We start from the raw sequence: 20,455 nt of genomic DNA on the forward strand, positions 1-20,455 counted from the left end.
TGTGGGTACTATAGTCTTTATCACTCAGGGGTCCAGGTGGATTGTGGGTACTGTAGTGTCTATTACTCAGGGGTCCAGGTGGATTGTGGGTACTGTAGTCTTTATCACTCAGTGGTCTGAGTGGATTGTGTGTATTGTAGTCTATTACTCAGGGGTCCAGGTGGATTGTGGGTACTGTAGTCCTTATCCCTCAGGGGTCCAGGTGGATTGTGGGTATTGTAGTCTATTACTCAGTGGTCCAGCTGGATTGTGGGTACTATAGTCTTTATCACTCAGGGGTCCAGGTGGATTGTGGGTACTGTAGTGTCTATTACTCAGGGGTCCAGGTGGATTGTGGGTACTGTAGTCTTTATCACTCAGGGGTCCAGGTAGATTGTAGGTAAAGTAGTCTTTTTTACTCAGTGGTCCAGGTGGATTGTGGGTACTGTAGTCCTTATCCCTCAGGGGTCCAGGTGGATTGTGGGTACAGTAGTCTTTTTTACTCAGGGGTCCAGGTGGATTGTGGGTACTGTAGTCTTTATCACTCAGTGGTCCGGGTGGATTGTATGTATTGTAGTCTATTACTCAGGGGTCCAGGTGGATTGTGGGTACTGTAGTCCTTATCCCTCAGGGGTCCAGGTGGATTGTGGGTATTGTAGTCTATTACACAGTGGTCCAGCTGGATTGTGGGTACTATAATCTTTTTCACTCAGTGGTCCAGGTGGATTGTGGATACTGTAGTGTTTATCACTCAGGGGTCCAGGTGGATTGTGGGTATTGTAGTCCTTATCCCTTAGGGGTCCAGGTAGATTGTAGGTAAAGTAGTCTATTACTCAGGGGTCCAGGTGGATTGTGGGTACTGTAGTCTTTATCACTCAGTGGTCCGGGTGGATTGTGTGTATTGTAGTCTATTACTCAGGGGTCCAGGTGGATTGTGGGTACTGTAGTCCTTATCCCTCAGGGGTCCAGGTGGATTGTGGGTATTGTAGTCTATTACACAGTGGTCCAGCTGGATTGTGGGTACTATAATCTTTTTCACTCAGTGGTCCAGGTGGATTGTGGATACTGTAGTCTTTATCACTCAGGGGTCCAGGTGGATTGTGGGTATTGTAGTCCTTATCACTCAGGGGTCCAGGTGGATTGTGGGTATTGTAGTCTATTATTCAGGAGTCCAGGTGGATTGTGGGTGTTGTAGGCTTTAATGCTCAGACTGTGAAGCTGCTGACTCTACTTCCTCTTCTTCGTTGGTTTTTTGGGGTCGTTGTTTGTGAGTTTGTTGTCAGAGATGCCCTGCCCATCACAGGTGACCTCTGAACCTGAGTTAACCTGCTGGTGTGCATCAGTGTTGGCATGGTCCACCTCTGAGTCCTTGGTGTGAGCTTTGGCGTTGGTGGAGGGGGTGTTTCCTGGACCGTCGCCACCCTGACTGTGTTCTTCCCATACAGCTTCCTCTCGTACTGCAGCAGCTGCTCCCAGAATCCGGCGTTCAGGCGGACGTACGGCCGGCTGTCCTTCACCCAGCGGTGTGCCTGGCTCAGCGTCACACCGCGGAAACGCATCAGGTATGCCATGACCAGCGCCGGGGAGCGGCTCATTCCTGCCGCACAGTGCACCAGCGTACCACCGCAATGATTACCGTGGATACGCTCTGCCACACGATCAAAGTGGTCTCCAAGGCGGGCGCTGGGCAGGTCAGAAACTGGAACCCGTAGACATTCCACCCCTGGGTAGGCAGGGCTAACATGGGTGATGGTGGCGTTGACGATCAGTGTGATGCCCTTCTGTGACATCAGAGAGGCATTGAGGGGGGCGTCGGCCCCACCAAGGAACAGGGTGGGAGTGATCTGAGAGACCGCCATGACCTGTGGAGAGAGACAGGGCAGAGTTAGTGTAGTTTAGCTTAGCTTAGCTTAGCATTAAGACCAGGAACAGGGTGGGAGTGATCTGAGAGACCGCCATGACCTGTGGAGAGAGACAGGAAGGCGTTAACGTGGTTAAGCTAAAAGTTTGTTTGCTTAGCATCACGATTGTTAGCTTAGCCTAGACTCAGTATAGTATACAAAGCAGAGACCGGCCTTTAAGGAGAATGACGACATCATGCTTAAGGAGGGGGCGGTCTGTTGGTGTGCTCTGGAAACAGGACCACGTCTGGAGGCTGAGGGACCCGGTGATCACAGACGACACAAAGACTCAGAGCGTGGTCACATGACTCAGTTACATCATGGTGATCACAGACGACACAAAGACTCAGAGCGTGGTCACATGACTCAGTTACACCATGGTGATCACAGACGACACAAAGACTCAGAGCGTGGTCACATGACTCAGTTACACCATGGTGATCACAGACGACACAAAGACTCAGAGCGTGGTCACATGACTCAGTTACACCATGGTGATCACAGACGACACAAAGACTCAGAGCGTGGTCACATGACTCAGTTACACCAGTAACCCTTCACATTAATGTAAGATTGTTACCTGGGCGTCCTCCTTCAGCTCTGCTGCTCTCTCCCTCTGATTACCGCTCTGAATCAATGCTCAGGACACCCGAGAAGGAGGCCTGTCCCAGAGAGGGCTGCCTGTCCCGGGTTAAATTTAGGCCAACAGCTGAAAACTGAGGTCATGTGACTTCCTCCAAAATAAACCTGAAACAAGATGGTGGTACTTGAGGTTGCTCACTGCTGAGTAAAATCAGAGCAATCTAAGAAAAAATCAGAGCAAAATTGGAGAAAAAAAGGGAAAAATCTGAGAAAAATCTGAGTAAAACTGGAGAAAAAAAATCTGAGTAATCTCTCTAATCTAATCTCTCTAATCTAATCTCATCTAATCTCTCTAATGTAATCTCTCTAATCTAATCTAATCTCATTTAATTTCTCTAATGTAATCTCTCTAATCTAATTTAATCTATCTAATCTAATCTAATTTCTCTAATCTCTCTAATCTAATCCATCTAATCTAATCTAATCTGGATTCTCACAGACTGTTGACACTAGAATCCTATCTACGTTTACATGTATTATAATCTGAATTTTTATACTTTTGTCCATTTATTTATTTTTGTATTTAACCCTTTGATGCACCCAGGCACATTTTTGACATTCTGGATTTTCATTTCTAGCATTTTTTTTTTTTTCATGCATGTTTTTGATGATTTCTGCAAGGTTGTGAATTTTTGAATGTTGCTATTTTTTTTTTGGTAGTATTTTTTAAATTTCAGCCTTTTGTAAACAACGTGGCCTAAAATAGTCGAGTGAAGTTCCCTACGTACAAAAATGTTGGGATTGAAACCCATTCAGATCAGGATTTTTGATTCTGAAACATGCATCTTCTCATTCCTCTGCTCCATCTGAAGCCCGGGCTTTAAGTCGCTGCTCCAGGGGATTCCTTTCCTGGTTACGTCATCTTTACCATATTTGGCAAATGCAGCAAATACCTGCTTCCCCGTATGAAGGGCACACGGACCCTAACCTCCACCATGGAGAGGTGCCAAACACCGTTTCATCATGGAGCCCGTGGAGCACGACACAGCCGGTGAAGATGAGGAGTACCTCCCGGGGACTGGTTCATCCTCCACCACCATGTCAGAGTGGGGGGTGGGTCTTTAATGGGGGCGTTCTCGGGCCATGCCCCCCTCAAAGGGTTAGACCACTGTGCCCCCCAACCCATCCTGCAGGAGTTCAGAGGCTCTGATGCGGTGGAGAGATGGGGTGAGAGGGCAACCCACAGCTGACGAGGTCTGGACCTGGCAATACACTTTAGTCCACAAAGGACTAGACCTGAGCCCAAACGGGGAGGGGGGGGGTCTGTTCTTGGAAGAGCCATTACGATGAGATAACGTAGAAAGGTCAAATAATATAAGGAAGACAAGACAAGATAGAAAAGACAAGATAGAAAAGACAAGATAAGACAAGTCAAATAATATAAGGAAGACAAGATAGAAAGGACAAGATAAGAGAAGTCAAAAAATATAAGGAAGACAAGATAGAAAAGACAAGATAAGAGAAGTCAAATAATATAAGGAAGACAAGATAGAAAGGACAAGATAAGAGAAGTCAAATAATATAAGGAAGACAAGATAGAAAAGACAAGATAAGAGAAGTCAAATAATATAAGGAAGACAAGATAGAAAGGACAAGATAAGAGAAGTCAAATAATATAAGGAAGACAAGATAGAAAGGACAAGATAAGAGAAGTCAAATAATATAAGGAAGACAAGATAGAAAGGACAAGATAAGAGAAGTCAAACAATATAAGGAAAGACAAGACAAGATAGAAAAGACAAGATAATAAAAGTCAAATAATATTAGGAAGACAAGATAGAAAAGACAAGATAAGAGAAGTCAAACAATATAAGGAAAGACAAGACAAGATAGAAAAGACAAGATAATAAAAGTCAAATAATATTAGGAAGACAAGATAGAAAAGACAAGATAAGAGAAGTCAAATAATATAAGGAAGACAAGACAAGATAGAAAAGACAAGATAAGACAAGTCAAATCATATAAAATAACACAAGATAGAAAAGACAAGATAAGAGAAGTCAAATAATATAAGGAAGACAAGATAGAAAAGACAAGATAAGAGAAGTCAAATAATATAAGGAAGACAAGATAGAAAAGACAAGATAAGAGAAGTCATATAATATAAGGAAGACAAGATAGAAAAGACAAGATAAGAGAAGTCAAATAATATTAGGAAGACAAGACAAGATAGAAAAGACAAGATAAGACAAGTCAAATAATATAAGGAAGACAAGATAGAAAAGACAAGATAAGAGAAGTCAAATCATATAAAATAACACAAGATAGAAAAGACAAGATAGGAGAAGTCAAATAATATAAGAAAGACAAGATAGAAAAGACAAGATAAGACAAGTCAAATAATATAAGGAAGACAAGATAGAAAAGACAAGATAAGAGAAGTCAAATAATATAAGGAAGACAAGATAGAAAAGACAAGATAAGAGAAGTCAAATCATATAAGGGAGACAAGATAGAAAAGACAAGATAAGAGAAGTCAAATAATATAAGGAAAGACAAGACAAGATAGAAAAGACAAGATAAAAATATAAGACAAGTTAAAATATGAGAAAATTTAAAAAATATAAGATGAGATTAAAAAAAAATAAGATTAAACAAAAATAGAAGACATTGGTAAATTAGTGCCACAAGGGGACCATCAAAAATGAACAAGAGTGTCGTAGACAAAGCAGATGGAGTAGAAGAACATGCAGTTAGGAAGATGAATCATTAAAATGTAATAGTATTCACAGCTGTTCTGTACAGGTCACAGACTGAATATGGAAAAGATTTTTATCTAGTCAGACAGGGACCATGTGTTAGAGTCTAAAGAATATAAATAAATAAAAATGTAAATGGGTGCTCTTTGTTCTTATGAGCAGTGAATAAAAGGTGAAAACCTCGGTGATAAACCTGAGCTTATTCCAATTTTTAGATCCTAAAGTCTCTTCAGGACGAGGAACTGTGAACTCTTAATCTGAACTCTGCTGAGTCAGTACGACTGTATAAATAATATTAAAGTCCTTTATTTCACAACCATATTACATAGTTTTGGTGTATTTTTTCTTTAATTCTCTGGTTTCTGTTAATTTCATTAGTCCACTCTGGTTCTGTCTTTCTTTCAGCTCGTTCTGTGTAAAGCTCTACATACCCAGATTATCGATTTACCTGTATGTGATTACAAACGTTTCTCACATTTTCTTTAATATTTCTTAACAGTGAAACAAATAAAGTTTAAACCCTGACAGATCAGGTTTAAACCCCGACTGATCAGGTTTTAATCCTGACTGATTGAGTCCAAATCTTGACTGATCGGGTTTAAACCCTGACTGATCGGGTTTTAACCCTGACTGATCGGGTTTTAACCCTGACTGATCGAGTTTAAACCCTGACTGATCGGGTTTAAACCCTGACTGATCGGGTTTTAACCCTGACTGATCGGGTTTAAACCCTGACTGATCGGGTTTTAAGGGTTTTAACCCTGACTGATCGGGTTTAAACCCTGACTAATCGGGTTTTAACCCTGACTGGTCGGGTTTTAACCCTGACTGGTCGGGTTTTAACCCTGACTGATCGGGTTTAAACCCTGAATGATCGGGTTTAAACCCTGACTGATCGGGTTTTAACCCTGACTGACCAGGTTTAAACCCTGACTGATCGGGTTTAAACCCTGACTGATCGATTTAAACCCTGACTGATCGGGTTTAAACCCTGACTGATCAGGTTTAAACCCTGACTGATCAGGTTTAAACCCTGACTGATCGGGTTTAAACCCTGACTGATCAGGTCTAAATTTTGACTGATCAGGTCTAGTTCCTGACTGATCGGGTTTAAATCCTGACTGATCAGGTTTAAACCCTGACTGATCAGGTTTAAACCCTGACTGATCGGGTTTAAACCCTGACTGATCGGGTTTAAATCCTGACTGATCGGGTTTAAACCCTGACTGATCGGGTTTAAACCCTGACTGATCGGGTTTTAACCCTGACTGATCAGGTTTAAACCCTGACTGATCAGGTTTAAACCCTGACTGATCGGGTTTAAATCCTGACTGATCAGGTTTAAACCCTGACTGATCGGGTTTAAACCCTGACTGATCGGGTTTTAACCCTGACTGATCGGGTTTTAACCCTGACTGATCGGGTTTAAACCCTGACTGATCAGGTTTAAACCCTGACTGATCAGGTCTAAATTTTGACTGATCAGGTCTAGTTCCTGACTGATCAGGTTTAAACCCTGACTGATCGGGTTTAAACCCTGACTGATCAGGTCTAAATTTTGACTGATCAGGTCTAGTTCCTGACTGATCGGGTTTAAACCCTGACTGATCAGGTCTAAATTTTGACTGATCAGGTCTAGTTCCTGACTGATCGGGTTTAAACCCTGACTGATCGGGTTTAAACCCTGACTGATCAGGTCTAAATTTTGACTGATCAGGTCTAGTTCCTGACTGATCGGGTTTTAACCCTGACTGATCGGGTTTTAACCCTGACTGATCGATTTAAACCCTGACTGATCTGGTTTAAACCCTGACTGATCAGGTTTAAACCCTGACTGATCAGGTCTAAATTTTGACTGATCAGGTCTAGTTCCTGACTGATCGGGTTTTAACCCTGACTGATCAGGTCTAGTTCCTGACTGATCGGGTTTAAACCCTGACTGATCGGGTTTAAACCCTGACTGATCAGGTTTAAACCCTGACTGATCGGGTTTAAACCCTGACTGATCAGGTTTAAACCCTGACTGATCAGGTTTAAACCCTGACTGATCGGGTTTAAACCCTGACTGATCAGGTCTAGTTCCTGACTGATCGGGTTTAAACCCTGACTGATCGGGTTTAAACCCTGACTGATCGGGTTTAAACCCTGACTGATCAGGTTTAAACCCTGACTGATCGGGTTTAAATCCTGACTGATCAGGTTTAAACCCTGACTGATCGGGTTTAAACCCTGACTGATCGGGTTTTAACCCTGACTGATCGGGTTTTAACCCTGACTGATCGGGTTTAAACCCTGACTGATCAGGTTTAAACCCTGACTGATCAGGTCTAAATTTTGACTGATCAGGTCTAGTTCCTGACTGATCAGGTTTAAACCCTGACTGATCGGGTTTAAACCCTGACTGATCAGGTCTAAATTTTGACTGATCAGGTCTAGTTCCTGACTGATCGGGTTTAAACCCTGACTGATCAGGTCTAGTTCCTGACTGATCGGGTTTAAACCCTGACTGATCGGGTTTAAACCCTGACTGATCAGGTTTAAACCCTGACTGATCGGGTTTAAACCCTGACTGATCAGGTCTAAATTTTGACTGATCAGGTCTACTTCCTGACTGATCGGGTTTTAACCCTGACTGATCGGGTTTTAACCCTGACTGATCGATTTAAACCCTGACTGATCTGGTTTAAACCCTGACTGATCAGGTTTAAACCCTGACTGATCAGGTCTAAATTTTGACTGATCAGGTCTAGTTCCTGACTGATCGGGTTTAAACCCTGACTGATCAGGTCTAGTTCCTGACTGATTGGGTTTAAACCCTGACTGATCAGGTCTAGTTCCTGACTGATCGGGTTTAAACCCTGACTGATCGGGTTTAAACCCTGACTGATCAGGTTTAAACCCTGACTGATCGGGTTTAAACCCTGACTGATTGGGTTTAAACCCTGACTGATCAGGTCTAAATTTTGACTGATCAGGTCTAGTTCCTGACTGATCGGGTTTAAACCCTGACTGATCAGGTCTAGTTCCTGACTGATCGGGTTTAAACCCTGACTGATCGGGTTTAAACCCTGACTGATCAGGTTTAAACCCTGACTGATCGGGTTTAAACCCTGACTGATCAGGTCTAGTTCCTGACTGATCGGGTTTAAACCCTGACTGATCGGGTTTAAACCCTGACTGATCAGGTTTAAACCCTGACTGATCGGGTTTAAACCCTGACTGATCAGGTCTAGTTCCTGACTGATCGGGTTTAAACCCTGACTGATCGGGTTTAAACCCTGACTGATCGGGTTTAAACCCTGACTGATCGGGTTTAAACCCTGACTGATCTGGTTTAAACCCTGACTGATCAGGTTTAAACCCTGACTGATCAGGTCTAAATTTTGACTGATCAGGTCTAGTTCCTGACTGATCGGGTTTAAACCCTGACTGATCAGGTCTAGTTCCTGACTGATTGGGTTTAAACCCTGACTGATCAGGTCTAAATTTTGACTGATCAGGTCTAGTTCCTGACTGATCGGGTTTAAACCCTGACTGATCAGGTCTAGTTCCTGACTGATCGGGTTTAAACCCTGACTGATCGGGTTTAAACCCTGACTGATCAGGTTTAAACCCTGACTGATCGGGTTTAAACCCTGACTGATCAGGTTTAAACCCTGACTGATCAGGTCTAAATTTTGACTGATCAGGTCTAGTTCCTGACTGATCGGGTTTAAACCCTGACTGATCGGGTTTAAACCCTGACTGATCAGGTCTAGTTCCTGACTGATCGGGTTTAAACCCTGACTGATCGGGTTTAAACCCTGACTGATCGGGTTTAAACCCTGACTGATCGGGTTTAAACCCTGACTGATCAGGTCTAGTTCCTGACTGATCGGGTTTAAACCCTGACTGATCGGGTTTAAACCCTGACTGATCGGGTTTTAACCCTGACTGATCGGGTTTAAACCCTGACTGATCAGGTTTAAACCCTGACTGATCAGGTCTAAATTTTGACTGATCAGGTCTAGTTCCTGACTGATCGGGTTTAAACCCTGACTGATCGGGTTTAAACCCTGACTGATCAGGTCTAAATTTTGACTGATCAGGTCTAGTTCCTGACTGATCGGGTTTAAACCCTGACTAATCGGGTCTAAACCCTGACTGATCAGGTCTAAATTTTGACTGATCAGGTCTAGTTCCTGACTGATCGGGTTTTAACCCTGACTGATCGGGTTTTAACCCTGACTGATCGATTTAAACCCTGACTGATCTGGTTTAAACCCTGACTGATCAGGTTTAAACCCTGACTGATCAGGTCTAAATTTTGACTGATCAGGTCTAGTTCCTGACTGATCGGGTTTAAACCCTGACTGATCAGGTCTAGTTCCTGACTGATTGGGTTTAAACCCTGACTGATCAGGTCTAAATTTTGACTGATCAGGTCTAGTTCCTGACTGATCGGGTTTAAACCCTGACTGATCAGGTCTAGTTCCTGACTGATCGGGTTTAAACCCTGACTGATCGGGTTTAAACCCTGACTGATCAGGTTTAAACCCTGACTGATCGGGTTTAAACCCTGACTGATCAGGTTTAAACCCTGACTGATCGGGTTTAAACCCTGACTGATCGGGTTTAAACCCTGACTGATCGGGTTTAAACCCTGACTGATCAGGTTTAAACCCTGACTGATCGGGTTTAAATCCTGACTGATCAGGTTATTGTTAGGATAAAAATGAAAAGGTGATCATCATGATAAAGTTTACATTCCTCTGTTTATCACATGAATTATAATTTTAAATCAGGGTTACTAAAATTACCGTTAAAGCGATTGCTGGTTCTAATGAGCGGTCAACAGGTGAGTCGCTTCAAATGAAGTTTATGCAAAGGATTGTGGGTCGTCTGTTCATCTGTCCTTTAGTAAAGGATGCTCTGGTGTTTCCTAGGCTGAAGGAGAGAATAAAGGAAGGAGTGAGGATCCTTTCCTTTAACAGCCTTTATCAGGACCCCAGGCTGTTTTCAGCAGACCTGGTCTGGTCTGAATCCCGTTGTGGTTCCTGGTCTGTCCGGAGGGGGGCGCTGTTGGCTGACTTGGAGGTTTAGACAGACGTGTACATAACCGCAGAAGAAGAAGTTAGCTTCCCTCAGCTAGCCCGTTAGCTCGTCCATTATGGCGGACCTGAACCGGCAGCTCCAAGAGTACCTGTCCCAGTCCAGAGGAGGAGCGAAGACCGTCTCTCAGAGCCCCAGCACCGCCGTGGATCTGGGAGAACCGGAGCCAGTACCCGGGAGCTGGTTCGGCCGGTGGTCGAGTCCGTGGCCGGCTCAGACCTCCAGCGGGTCCTCCTGGCCCTGGTCTGCCGAACCGGATCCGTGTCTTCCGGGAGTGAGCCGGAAGCAGAGGTTGGTGGTCTCTGCGGTCCTGGCCGCCTTCTCGGCCCTCTGTTTCGGCCTGTCGGCCCTCTATGCCCCCCTTCTGCTGCTCTACGCCCGGAAGTTCGCCTTGCTCTGGTCTCTCGGGTCCCTGTTCGCTCTCTGTGCCGGGGCGGTCCTCAGGGGTCCCAGCAGGCTCCTCGCGAGTCTGCCCACCTCTCCGGGAGCCGCGGTCTACCTGTTCGCCCTCGGAGGGACCCTGTACGCCGCCCTCAGTCTCCACAGCACCGTCCTGACCGCCCTGGGAGCCGGTCTACAGGTCTGCGTCCTGGTCGGGTCCGCCGTGGCCCTGCTGCCCGGGGGATCCGCCGGGATCCGGTTTATGGGCGGGATGGCGGCGTCCGCCATCAAAAGGACCGTCACCGGGAAAACCATGCCGATCTGAGCCGGAGTGGGATCGGGACTAGAGCTCAGAGTCACGGAGGGGCCCACGGGGACATGGGTCTATGCACTGTTTACAAAACCACGGCCCGCGGGCCTCCAGGGGCCGGCTCCTGGTTCAGAGAGGACCAACTTTTAAAGTTCTAGAACATTCCTGAACAGACTGGATCAATGAGGACTGATTGATCTCTGATTGGTTGTTTGGAGAACTGATAGTGGACTCAGAGGACCAGGTTCAACCTGACTGGATCAATAACCTGATCAGCTCTGTGATCAATAACCTGATCAGGTCAGTGGTCAATAACCTGATCAGCTCTGTGATCAATAACCTGATCAGGTCTGTGGTCAATAACCTGATCAGCTCTGTGATCAATAATGTGGATTATTAGAGGAAATAAAGATGAAAGTGTTTTGAGTCTGTGATTAAACTGAAATGATCAATAATCAGATCCATTGATCCGTTCTTTGACTCCTGAACCTGGAGCTGGTTCTGTTTATGTGGGACTCTTTTTGACAGTTTTACATGAAACAGGTAAACACACACACACACACACAGGTGTGTGTATTTAAATGAATGTGTCTGTTTTTCATTGGTTGAACCTCCTGACAGTAAAAGTGGACCCGCCCACCTGTGACCATAAATAAATGACTTTATTTAAATGATCTCTAAATTATTTTACTGACCAGGAGAGTCAGGTGGAGATAAACCAACAATGCTAGGGTCTATTTTTACCTCTGGATTTCAAAATAAAAGCCCTGAAATAACAGCTGATCTAGTAGGGTCTGTTTTTACCTCTGGATTTCAAAATAAAAGCCCTGAAATAGCAGCTGATCTAGTAGGGTCTGTTTTTACCTCTGGATTTCAACATAAAAGCACTAAAATAAAAGCTGATCCACCCTGACATTAATGCCAGATCATTTCTGTTTCAGTTTTATTATTAATAAACTAATAAGTTTTATTATTATTACACTAATAGTTTTATCAGTAATACTACTGGCTAATAATAATAACATGATAATTATAGTAATAATAAATGTTGATGTTGAACTTTAATGAGGAAGTCTAGAGTAGAAAAGAATAATAATGAATATAATACTAATAAACTTGGACTAGTAACAGGATTATTCAGCACTCATATGAGAACTCAAAAAACCCAGACTTGGTTCTGAAAAACATGGTTTCAGTTAATCCAGATCATCATCAAAGGGGAGGCAATTACCAAGAGACCTCTGGACTAGTACTACCTAGAGACCTCGGGACTAGTACTGCCTTGGGACCTCTGGACTAGTACTGCCTAGAGACCTCGGGACTAGTACTGCCTTGGGACCTCTGGACTAGTACTGCCTAGAGACCTCGGGACTAGTACTGCCTAGAGACCTCGGGACTAGTACTGCCTAGGGACCTCTGGACTAGTACTGCCTAGAGACCTCGGGACTAGTACTACCTAGGGACTTCTGGACTAGTACTACCTAGAGACCTCGGGACTAGTACTGCCTAGAGACCTCTGGACTAGTACTGCCTAGAGACCTCGGGACTAGTACTGCCTTGGGACCTCTGGACTAGTACTGCCTAGAGACCTCGGGACTAGTACTGCCTAGGGACCTCTGGACTAGTACTGCCTAGAGACCTCGGGACTAGTACTACCTAGGGACTTCTGGACTAGTACTACCTAGAGACCTCGGGACTAGTACTGCCTAGAGACCTCTGGACTAGTACTGCCTAGGGACCTCTGGACTAGTACTGCCTAGAGACCTCGGGACTAGTACTGCCTAGGGACCTCTGGACTAGTACTGCCTAGAGACCTCGGGACTAGTACTGCCTTGGGACCTCTGGACTAGTACTGCCTAGAGACCTCGGGACTAGTACTGCCTAGGGACCTCTGGACTAGTACTGCCTAGAGACCTCGGGACTAGTACTACCTAGGGACTTCTGGACTAGTACTACCTAGAGACCTCGGGACTAGTACTGCCTAGAGACCTCTGGACTAGTACTGCCTAGGGACCTCTGGACTAGTACTGCCTAGAGACCTCGGGACTAGTACTGCCTAGGGACCTCTGGACTAGTACTGCCTAGAGACCTCGGGACTAGTACTGCCTAGGGACCTCTGGACTAGTACTGCCTAGAGACCTCGGGACTAGTACTGCCTAGGGACCTCTGGACTAGTACTGCCTAGAGACCTTGGGACTAGTACTGCCTAGGGACCTCTGGACTAGTACTGCCTAGGGTTCTCTGGACTAGTACTACCTAGGGTCCTAGTATTAAATCAGAAGACCAGAACCATCTACAGCTCTAATGTTCTTCATAGTTTTTAATGTGATCTCATTCTTTGATGCCCCCTCTACACATTGGTTTAAAGTGTAAATCTTTATTGTTCACCTCAGTGAAAACACCAAACATAGAAATGGTTTACAAAAGACACCAAGATGTTCTCCCAGTGACAGATGATCACTCTGTCGTCTGTCAGAGACAGTCAGACGTTCTCTTAATGACAGATGATCATAGATGTTCTCTCAGACAGATGATCACTCTGATGTTCTCTCACAGATGATCACTCTGACGTTCTCTTGAAGACAGATGATCACTCTGAAGTTCTAGTAAAGACAGATGATCACTCTGACGTTCTCTTGAAGACAGACGATCACTCTGATGTTCTCTCACAGATGATCACTCTGCCTGCAGACGATGCTCTCTTTAAAACAGATAATCATCCTGACATTATTTTACAGTAAAATCAACCTGAGCTCACAGGCCCTCCTTCTGGCTCTGTGGACCAATGAGGAGCCAGTGTCCTTCACAGCAGCATGGGTCTCTGTGAGTCATGTGACCAGTTTGTGAGTTTTTCAGGTCTGGACTTGAGTCGGTCTGTGGGCAGCAGAGACGAGACAGCCAGAGGAGAAAGGGATTCTGGGAGATTTTTTTCAGGACTATCGGCCCCGCCCACCCCCCCTCGGTGGTCCTCTGGGTGTTGGTCCTCCTCTCCTAAGGACCGGTCCAGGTCCAGGCCCTCCGGGACCCCAACTGCCTCGTCCACCCCGACCAGGAGGACCATAACCTCCGCCGTCCTGAGGGGGGCGCCCTACACAAACACAAACAGAACCAGTATGTCAGTCAGAGTAGAAAGTTTGATCTGATCTCACAGTGACTCTGACGTCTGTAGGTCACATGATTCCTCTGAGACCAACAGAACAGTGACTCTGACGTCTGTAGGTCACATGATTCCTCTGAGACCAACACAACAGTAACTCTGACGTCTGTAGGTCACATGATTCCTCTGAGACCAACACAACAGTAACTCTGACGTCTGTAGGTCACATGATTCCTCTGAGACCAACACAACAAATGTAAACATCCATGTATTAATAAAGAACAATGCTCTCTGACCTCCATCAGGCCCCGGGGACTCTCGGGGGTCTCCTGTTCCTGGTCCATCTTGCCAAGGACGTTTACGGGGGGGGAGAGATGCCATGTCCATCCCCTGAAGGGACGAGGAGCGCTCACGACCCGCTGGGGAAGACCCATCATGCATCTGTCCATCACGATATCCGTCATGACCTACAGACAGGAAGAGAAACAGAGAACCGCCAAAATAAGACGCTGCAGAGACACTCACATATTCCTGTTTAAGAAAAAACAACAGCAACAGGTAAACCAGATTAATCTACAGGTAACCAGATTAATCTACAGTTCACCAGATTAATGTACAGGTAAACCTGATCACTCTACAGTTAACCAGATTAATCTACAGATAAATCAGATTAATCTCCAGGTAAATCAGATAACTCTACAGGTTAAGCAGATTAATCTACAGGTTAATGAGATTAATCTACAGGTAAAGCAGAATAAGTCAGACCCTCCAGAGATCTACATCTCACCTCCTCCTCCTCGGGGTGGACCCCCCCCTCGTGGTGGTCTCCCTCTTCCCCCACCCTCCCAGCCACGTCCCATGTCCTCCTGAACATCGTAGCTTTCCTCCTGCCCCCCATACTCTTCAGAGTAACCTCGGCCCCCGGGCCGTCCGGGGCCCCCTCCCCTGAACCTGAAAAAATTAACATGATTAAATATTTCTAAGACTTTTATTTTGAAGAACATCACTTAGCTGATTGGCCACTTCTCTTTAGAAGATCTTGGCCATGGTGGTTGGGATTGGCTCTTAAAAACAGGTTGACAATATAGATGAAGCGCCCGACCCCTTATTGTCTCTGGTCTTGGCTGGTCTTAGTCCAACCCCTCAGTGTCTCGGGTTTTGGCTGGTCTTAGCCTGACCCCTCAATGTCTCTGGTCTTGACCGGTCTTAGCCCGACCCCTCAATGTCACTGGTCTTGGCCTACCTTAGCCCGACCCCTCAATGTCTCTGGTCTTGGCCTACCTTAAGTCGACCCCTCAATGTCTCTGGTCTTGGCCTACCTTAAGTCGACCCCTCAATGTCTCTGGTCTTGGCCTACCTTAGCCCGACCCCTCAATGTCTCTGGTCTTGGCCTACCTTAAGTCGACCCCTCAATGTCTCTGGTCTTGGCCTACCTTAAGTCGACCCCTCAATGTCCCTGGTCTTGGCCTACCTTAGCCCGACCCCTCAATGTCTCTGGTCTTGGCCTACCTTAGCCCGACCCCTCAATGTCCCTGGTCTTGGCCTACCTTAGCCCGACCCCTCAATGTCTCTGGTCTTGGCCTACCTTAAGTCGACCCCTCAATGTCTCTGGTCTTGGCCTACCTTAAGTCGACGCCTCAATGTCTCTGGTCTTGGCCTACCTTAGCCCGACCCCTCAATGTCTCTGGTCTTGGCCTACCTTAGCCCGACCCCTCAATGTCTCTGGTCTTAGCCTACCTTAAGTCGACCCCTCAATGTCTCTGGTCTTGGCCGGTCTTAGCCCGACCCCTCAATGTCTCTGGTCTTGGCCTACCTTAAGTCGACCCCTCAATGTCTCTGGTCTTGGCCGGTCTTAGCCCGACCCCTCAATGTCCCTGGTCTTGGCCTACCTTAGCCCGACCCCTCAATGTCTCTGGTCTTGGCCTACCTTAAGTCGACCCCTCAATGTCTCTGGTCTTGGCCTACCTTAAGTCGACCCCTCAATGTCTCTGGTCTTGGCCTACCTTAGCCCGACCCCTCAATGTCTCTGGTCTTGGCCTACCTTAAGTCGACCCCTCAATGTCTCTGGTCTTGGCCTACCTTAAGTCGACCCCTCAATGTCTCTGGTCTTGGCCTACCTTAAGTCGACCCCTCAATGTCCCTGGTCTTGGCCTACCTTAGCCCGACCCCTCAATGTCTCTGGTCTTGGCCTACCTTAGCCCGACCCCTCAATGTCCCTGGTCTTGGCCTACCTTAGCCCGACCCCTCAATGTCTCTGGTCTTGGCCTACCTTAAGTCGACCCCTCAATGTCTCTGGTCTTGGCCTACCTTAAGTCGACGCCTCAATGTCTCTGGTCTTGGCCTACCTTAGCCCGACCCCTCAATGTCTCTGGTCTTGGCCTACCTTAGCCCGACCCCTCAATGTCTCTGGTCTTAGCCTACCTTAAGTCGACCCCTCAATGTCTCTGGTCTTGGCCGGTCTTAGCCCGACCCCTCAATGTCTCTGGTCTTGGCCTACCTTAAGTCGACCCCTCAATGTCTCTGGTCTTGGCCGGTCTTAGCCCGACCCCTCAATGTCCCTGGTCTTGGCCTACCTTAGCCCGACCCCTCAATGTCACTGGTCTTGGCCTACCTTAGCCCGACCCCTCAATGTCACTGGTCTTGGCCGGTCTTAGCCCGGCCCCTCAATGTCATTGGTCTTGGACTACCTTAGTCCGGCGTCTCACAGACTTACCTGTCATCTCTCCGTCCTCTGAACTCTCCTCCACTGAACCTCTCGTCGGGGCCCCAGTTCCCCCCGTTTCCTCCTCCTCCTCTGTGACCGCCTCCTCGATGGCTTCCCCCTCCTCCCCCCTGGTAGCCTGGTCCTTGTCCAGGTCCAGATCTCCAGCCCTCCTCTCTGCCGTGGAAGTCCTGTACTCCGTCAAAGTCCTGAGCTCCTCGCCAACCCTGCTGGTTATCCCCCCAGTATGGACCTGAGCCCTGATCTCCAGGACCCTGTCGGTCTGGGGGGCCCATGTGGTGGTTTGGTGGGGGCCCCCGAGGGTCTCCTAAGACACAAGTAAGCAGATTTTTTTTAAATTTCTTATTAAGGTCCAAATCCAGATAATCCACCAGTATATTGGTCACAGATCCAAACAATCCAGTAGTTCACTGGTATCAGATCAAGATAATCCACTGTCTTACTGGTACCAGGATGAGTTAATCCATTATCTTACTGGTATCAGGTACAGAGAATCCACTATCTTACTGGTACCAGAATTAGATAATCCATTATCTTACTGGTATCAGGTCCAGATAATCCACTATCTTACTGGAGTCAGGTCCAGAGAATCCACTATCTTACTGGTATCTGGTCTAAATAATCCACTATCTCACTGGTATCAGGTCCAGAGATTCCACCATCTTACTGTTATCAGGTCCAGATAATCCACTATCTTACTGGTATCAGATCCAGATAATCCACTTTTTTACTGGTATCAGGTCCAGATAATCCACTATCTCACTGGTATCAGGTCCAGATAATCCACTATCGCACTGGTATCAGGTCCAGATAATCCATTATTTTACTGGTATCAGGTCCAGATAATCCACTATCTCACTGGTATCAGGTCCAGATAATCCACTATCGCACTGGTATCAGGTCCAGAGAATCCACTATCTTACTTGTATCAGGTCCAGAGAATCCACTATCTTACTGGTATCAGGTCCAGAGAATCCATTATCCTACTGGTACCAGGATTAGATAATCTACCTCCAACCTTACTGGTATCAGGTCCAGATAATCCGCTATCTTACTGGTATCAGGTCCAGATAATCTGCTATCTTACTGGTATCAGGTCCAGAGAATCCACTATCCTACTGGTACCAGGATTAGATAATCTACCTCCAACCTTACTGGTATCAGGTCCAGATAATCTGCTATCTTACTGGTATCAGGTCCAGAGAATACACTATCTTACTGGTATCAGGTCCAGAGAATCCACTATCTTACTGGTATCAGGTCCAGATAATCCACTATCTTACTGGTATCAGGTCCAGAGAATCCATTATCCTACTGGTACCAGGATTAGATAATCTACCTCCAACCTTACTGGTATCAGGTCCAGATAATCCGCTATCTTACTGGTATCAGGTCCAGAGAATCCACTATCTTACTGGTATCAGGTCCAGATAATCCACTATCTTACTGGTATCAGGTCCAGATAATCCATTATCTTACTTGTATCAGGTCCAGATAATCCACCATCCTACTGGTACCAGGATTAGATAATCTACCTCCAACCTTACTGGTATCAGGTCCAGATAATCCGCTATCTTACTGGTATCAGGTCCAGATAATCCGCTATCTTACTGGTATCAGATCCAGATAATCCACTATTTTACTGGTACCAGGATTAGATAATCTCCCTCCATCCTTTTTGTAGTCCTGTGGTATATTTTGACATTAAGGTATAATTTCAGGTGTGGTCAGTCCTACCTTTGTTGTTTGGCCCCTGCTGACCCATCCCGTGCATCATGGGCCCCGAGTTTTGGCCCTGAAAGGATCACATACACAGCAGTTACTGACTCTGAAACCTGCTGGTCCTGGCCCCCCTAGATATCATCCAAGGGCCGGCATAAAACTGAACTCACCTGGTGCTGCATATAAGCGGGGCCCTGCATGTTTCCTGGTGGACCCTGCATGTTACCATGAGGTCCTTGCATGTTTCCTGGGGGCCCCTGCATGTTCCCATGGTGTCCTTGCATGTTTCCTGGGGGCCCATGCATCCCCCCAGGGGGCCCCTGCATATTGCCCATTCCAAAATTGTTGCCATGTGTCCTGGGAGGGGGTCCCATCATACCTCCCTGCATCGAACCCTGAGGGCCCATCATGTTCCCCTCAGGTGGCATCATACCCCCCTGAGGTGGGGGCCCCTGAGGATCCCTTGGACCCATACCCCGCGGTGGGGGGCACATCATCCCACCAGGAGGCCCCTGCATCCCTCTGGGTCCCATACCATGTGGCCCTTGGGGGCCCATGTTTCTGGGAGGGCCTGGGTGTCTCTGCATGCCTTGAGGTCCTTGCATGTCTGGTGGCCCCATCATACCCTGGGGGGGCCCTTGGTGTGGCTGCGGTCCAGAAGGAGGCCCCATCTGTCCAGGGGGCATGAACGGGGGCTGCATTCCTCCAGGGCCCATGGGGGGACCCATGTTGTTGGACATCTGCTGCGGAGCCATGTTATAGCCCTGCTGATTGGAAGGCATCGGGCCCCCGGGACCTCCAGGACCAGGGAAAGGGGGCAAAGGGCCCTGTCCCTGTGGGGGCCCCATGTTCCCATCAGTGTTGACCTGATTCATCCGGTCCATCTTCATCTGCTGCAAAGGGACAGGGGGTTAGCACTTAGAGATTCAAGGCTGGGGGTTAGCACTTAGAGATTCAAGGCTGGGGGTTAGCACTTAGAGATTCAAGGCTGGGGGTTAGCACTTAGAGATTCAAGGCTGGGGGTTAGCACTTAGAGATTCAAGGCTGGGGGTTAGCACTAACAGAAACAAGGCTGGGGGTTAGCACTTAGAGATACAAGGCTGGGGGTTAGTACTTAGAGATTCAAGGCTGGGGGTTAGCACTTAGAGATTCAAGGCTGGGTGTTAGCACTTAGAGATTCAAGGCTGGGGGTTAGCACTTAGAGATTCAAGGCTGGGGGTTAGCACTTAGAGATTCAAGGCTGGAGGTTAGCACTAACAGAAACAAGGCTGGGGTTAGCACTTAGAGATTCAAGGCTGGGGGTTAGCACTTAGAGATTCAAGGCTGGGGGTTAGCACTTAGAGATTCAAGGCTGGGGGTTAGCACTTAGAGATTCAAGGCTGGAGGTTAGCACTTAGAGTTTCAAGGCTGGGGGTTAGCACTAACAGAAACAAGGCTGGGGGTTAGCACTTAGAGATTCAAGGCTGGGGGTTAGCACTTAGAGATACAAGGCTGGGGGTTAGCACTAACAGAAACAAGGCTGGGGGTTAGCACTTAGAGATTCAAGGCTGGAGGTTAGCACTTAGAGTTTCAAGGCTGGGGGTTAGCAATTAGAGATTCAAGGCTGGGGGTTAGCACTTAGAGATACAAGGCTGGGGGTTAGCACTAACAGAAACAAGGCTGGGGGTTAGCACTTAGAGATTCAAGGCTGGGGGTTAGCACTTAGAGATTCAAGGCTGGGGGTTAGCACTTAGAGATTCAAGGCTGGGGGTTAGCACTTAGAGATTCAAGGCTGGGGGTTAGCACTTAGAGATTCAAGGCTGGAGGTTAGCACTTAGAGATTCAAGGCTGGGGGTTAGCACTTAGAGATTCAAGGCTGGGGGTTAGCACTTAGAGATTCAAGGCTGGGGGTTAGCACTTAGAGATACAAGG

At 46.8% G+C, this 20,455-nt stretch overlaps 3 protein-coding genes across 5 annotated transcripts in view; 1 reads left to right on the top strand and 2 right to left on the bottom strand.

Annotated features, from left to right (window-relative positions):
* Positions 1-310: 310 nt before the first annotated feature.
* Positions 311-10,119, bottom strand: si:ch1073-184j22.2 (dual specificity protein phosphatase 18). Of its 2 annotated transcripts, none has more exons than XM_041803843.1 (2): positions 10,021-10,119; positions 311-1,841 (listed from the first exon to the last, which is right to left on the bottom strand). In XM_041803843.1, exon 2 carries the CDS (start codon positions 1,836-1,838, stop codon positions 1,185-1,187), a length of 654 nt encoding a protein of 217 aa, XP_041659777.1. In that variant the 5' UTR covers positions 1,839-1,841; positions 10,021-10,119; the 3' UTR covers positions 311-1,184. The 2 variants fall into 2 exon arrangements, with proteins under 2 accessions (XP_041659777.1, XP_041659778.1); XM_041803844.1 differs by lacking the exon at positions 10,021-10,119 and adding an exon at positions 2,461-2,487.
* A 130-nt stretch (positions 10,120-10,249) lies between these two features.
* Positions 10,250-11,458, top strand: sft2d3 (SFT2 domain containing 3). The gene has a single exon (XM_041803845.1). It carries the CDS (start codon positions 10,371-10,373, stop codon positions 11,016-11,018), a length of 648 nt encoding a protein of 215 aa, XP_041659779.1. The 5' UTR covers positions 10,250-10,370; the 3' UTR covers positions 11,019-11,458.
* A 2,339-nt stretch (positions 11,459-13,797) lies between these two features.
* The window catches only part of wdr33 (WD repeat domain 33), a 74,195-nt gene continuing 67,537 nt past the window's right edge, over positions 13,798-20,455 (bottom strand). The window contains exons 16-21 of one of the 2 annotated variants that reach the window (XM_041803322.1): positions 18,715-19,434; positions 18,560-18,617; positions 16,814-17,129; positions 14,888-15,051; positions 14,397-14,567; positions 13,798-14,091 (exon numbers count right to left, since the gene is read on the bottom strand). In XM_041803322.1, the coding sequence (XP_041659256.1) occupies positions 13,940-14,091; positions 14,397-14,567; positions 14,888-15,051; positions 16,814-17,129; positions 18,560-18,617; positions 18,715-19,434 (1,581 nt within the window). In that variant the 3' untranslated portion in view covers positions 13,798-13,939. Of the gene's footprint in view, positions 14,092-14,396; positions 14,568-14,887; positions 15,052-16,813; positions 17,130-18,559; positions 18,618-18,714; positions 19,438-20,455 lie in introns of both variants that reach the window. The other variant, XM_041803321.1, reaches the window with a different exon arrangement.

Source organism: Cheilinus undulatus, linkage group 13 (genome assembly GCF_018320785.1).
Source record: "Cheilinus undulatus linkage group 13, ASM1832078v1, whole genome shotgun sequence".
NCBI classification, from domain to species: Eukaryota; Metazoa; Chordata; class Actinopteri; order Labriformes; family Labridae; genus Cheilinus; species Cheilinus undulatus.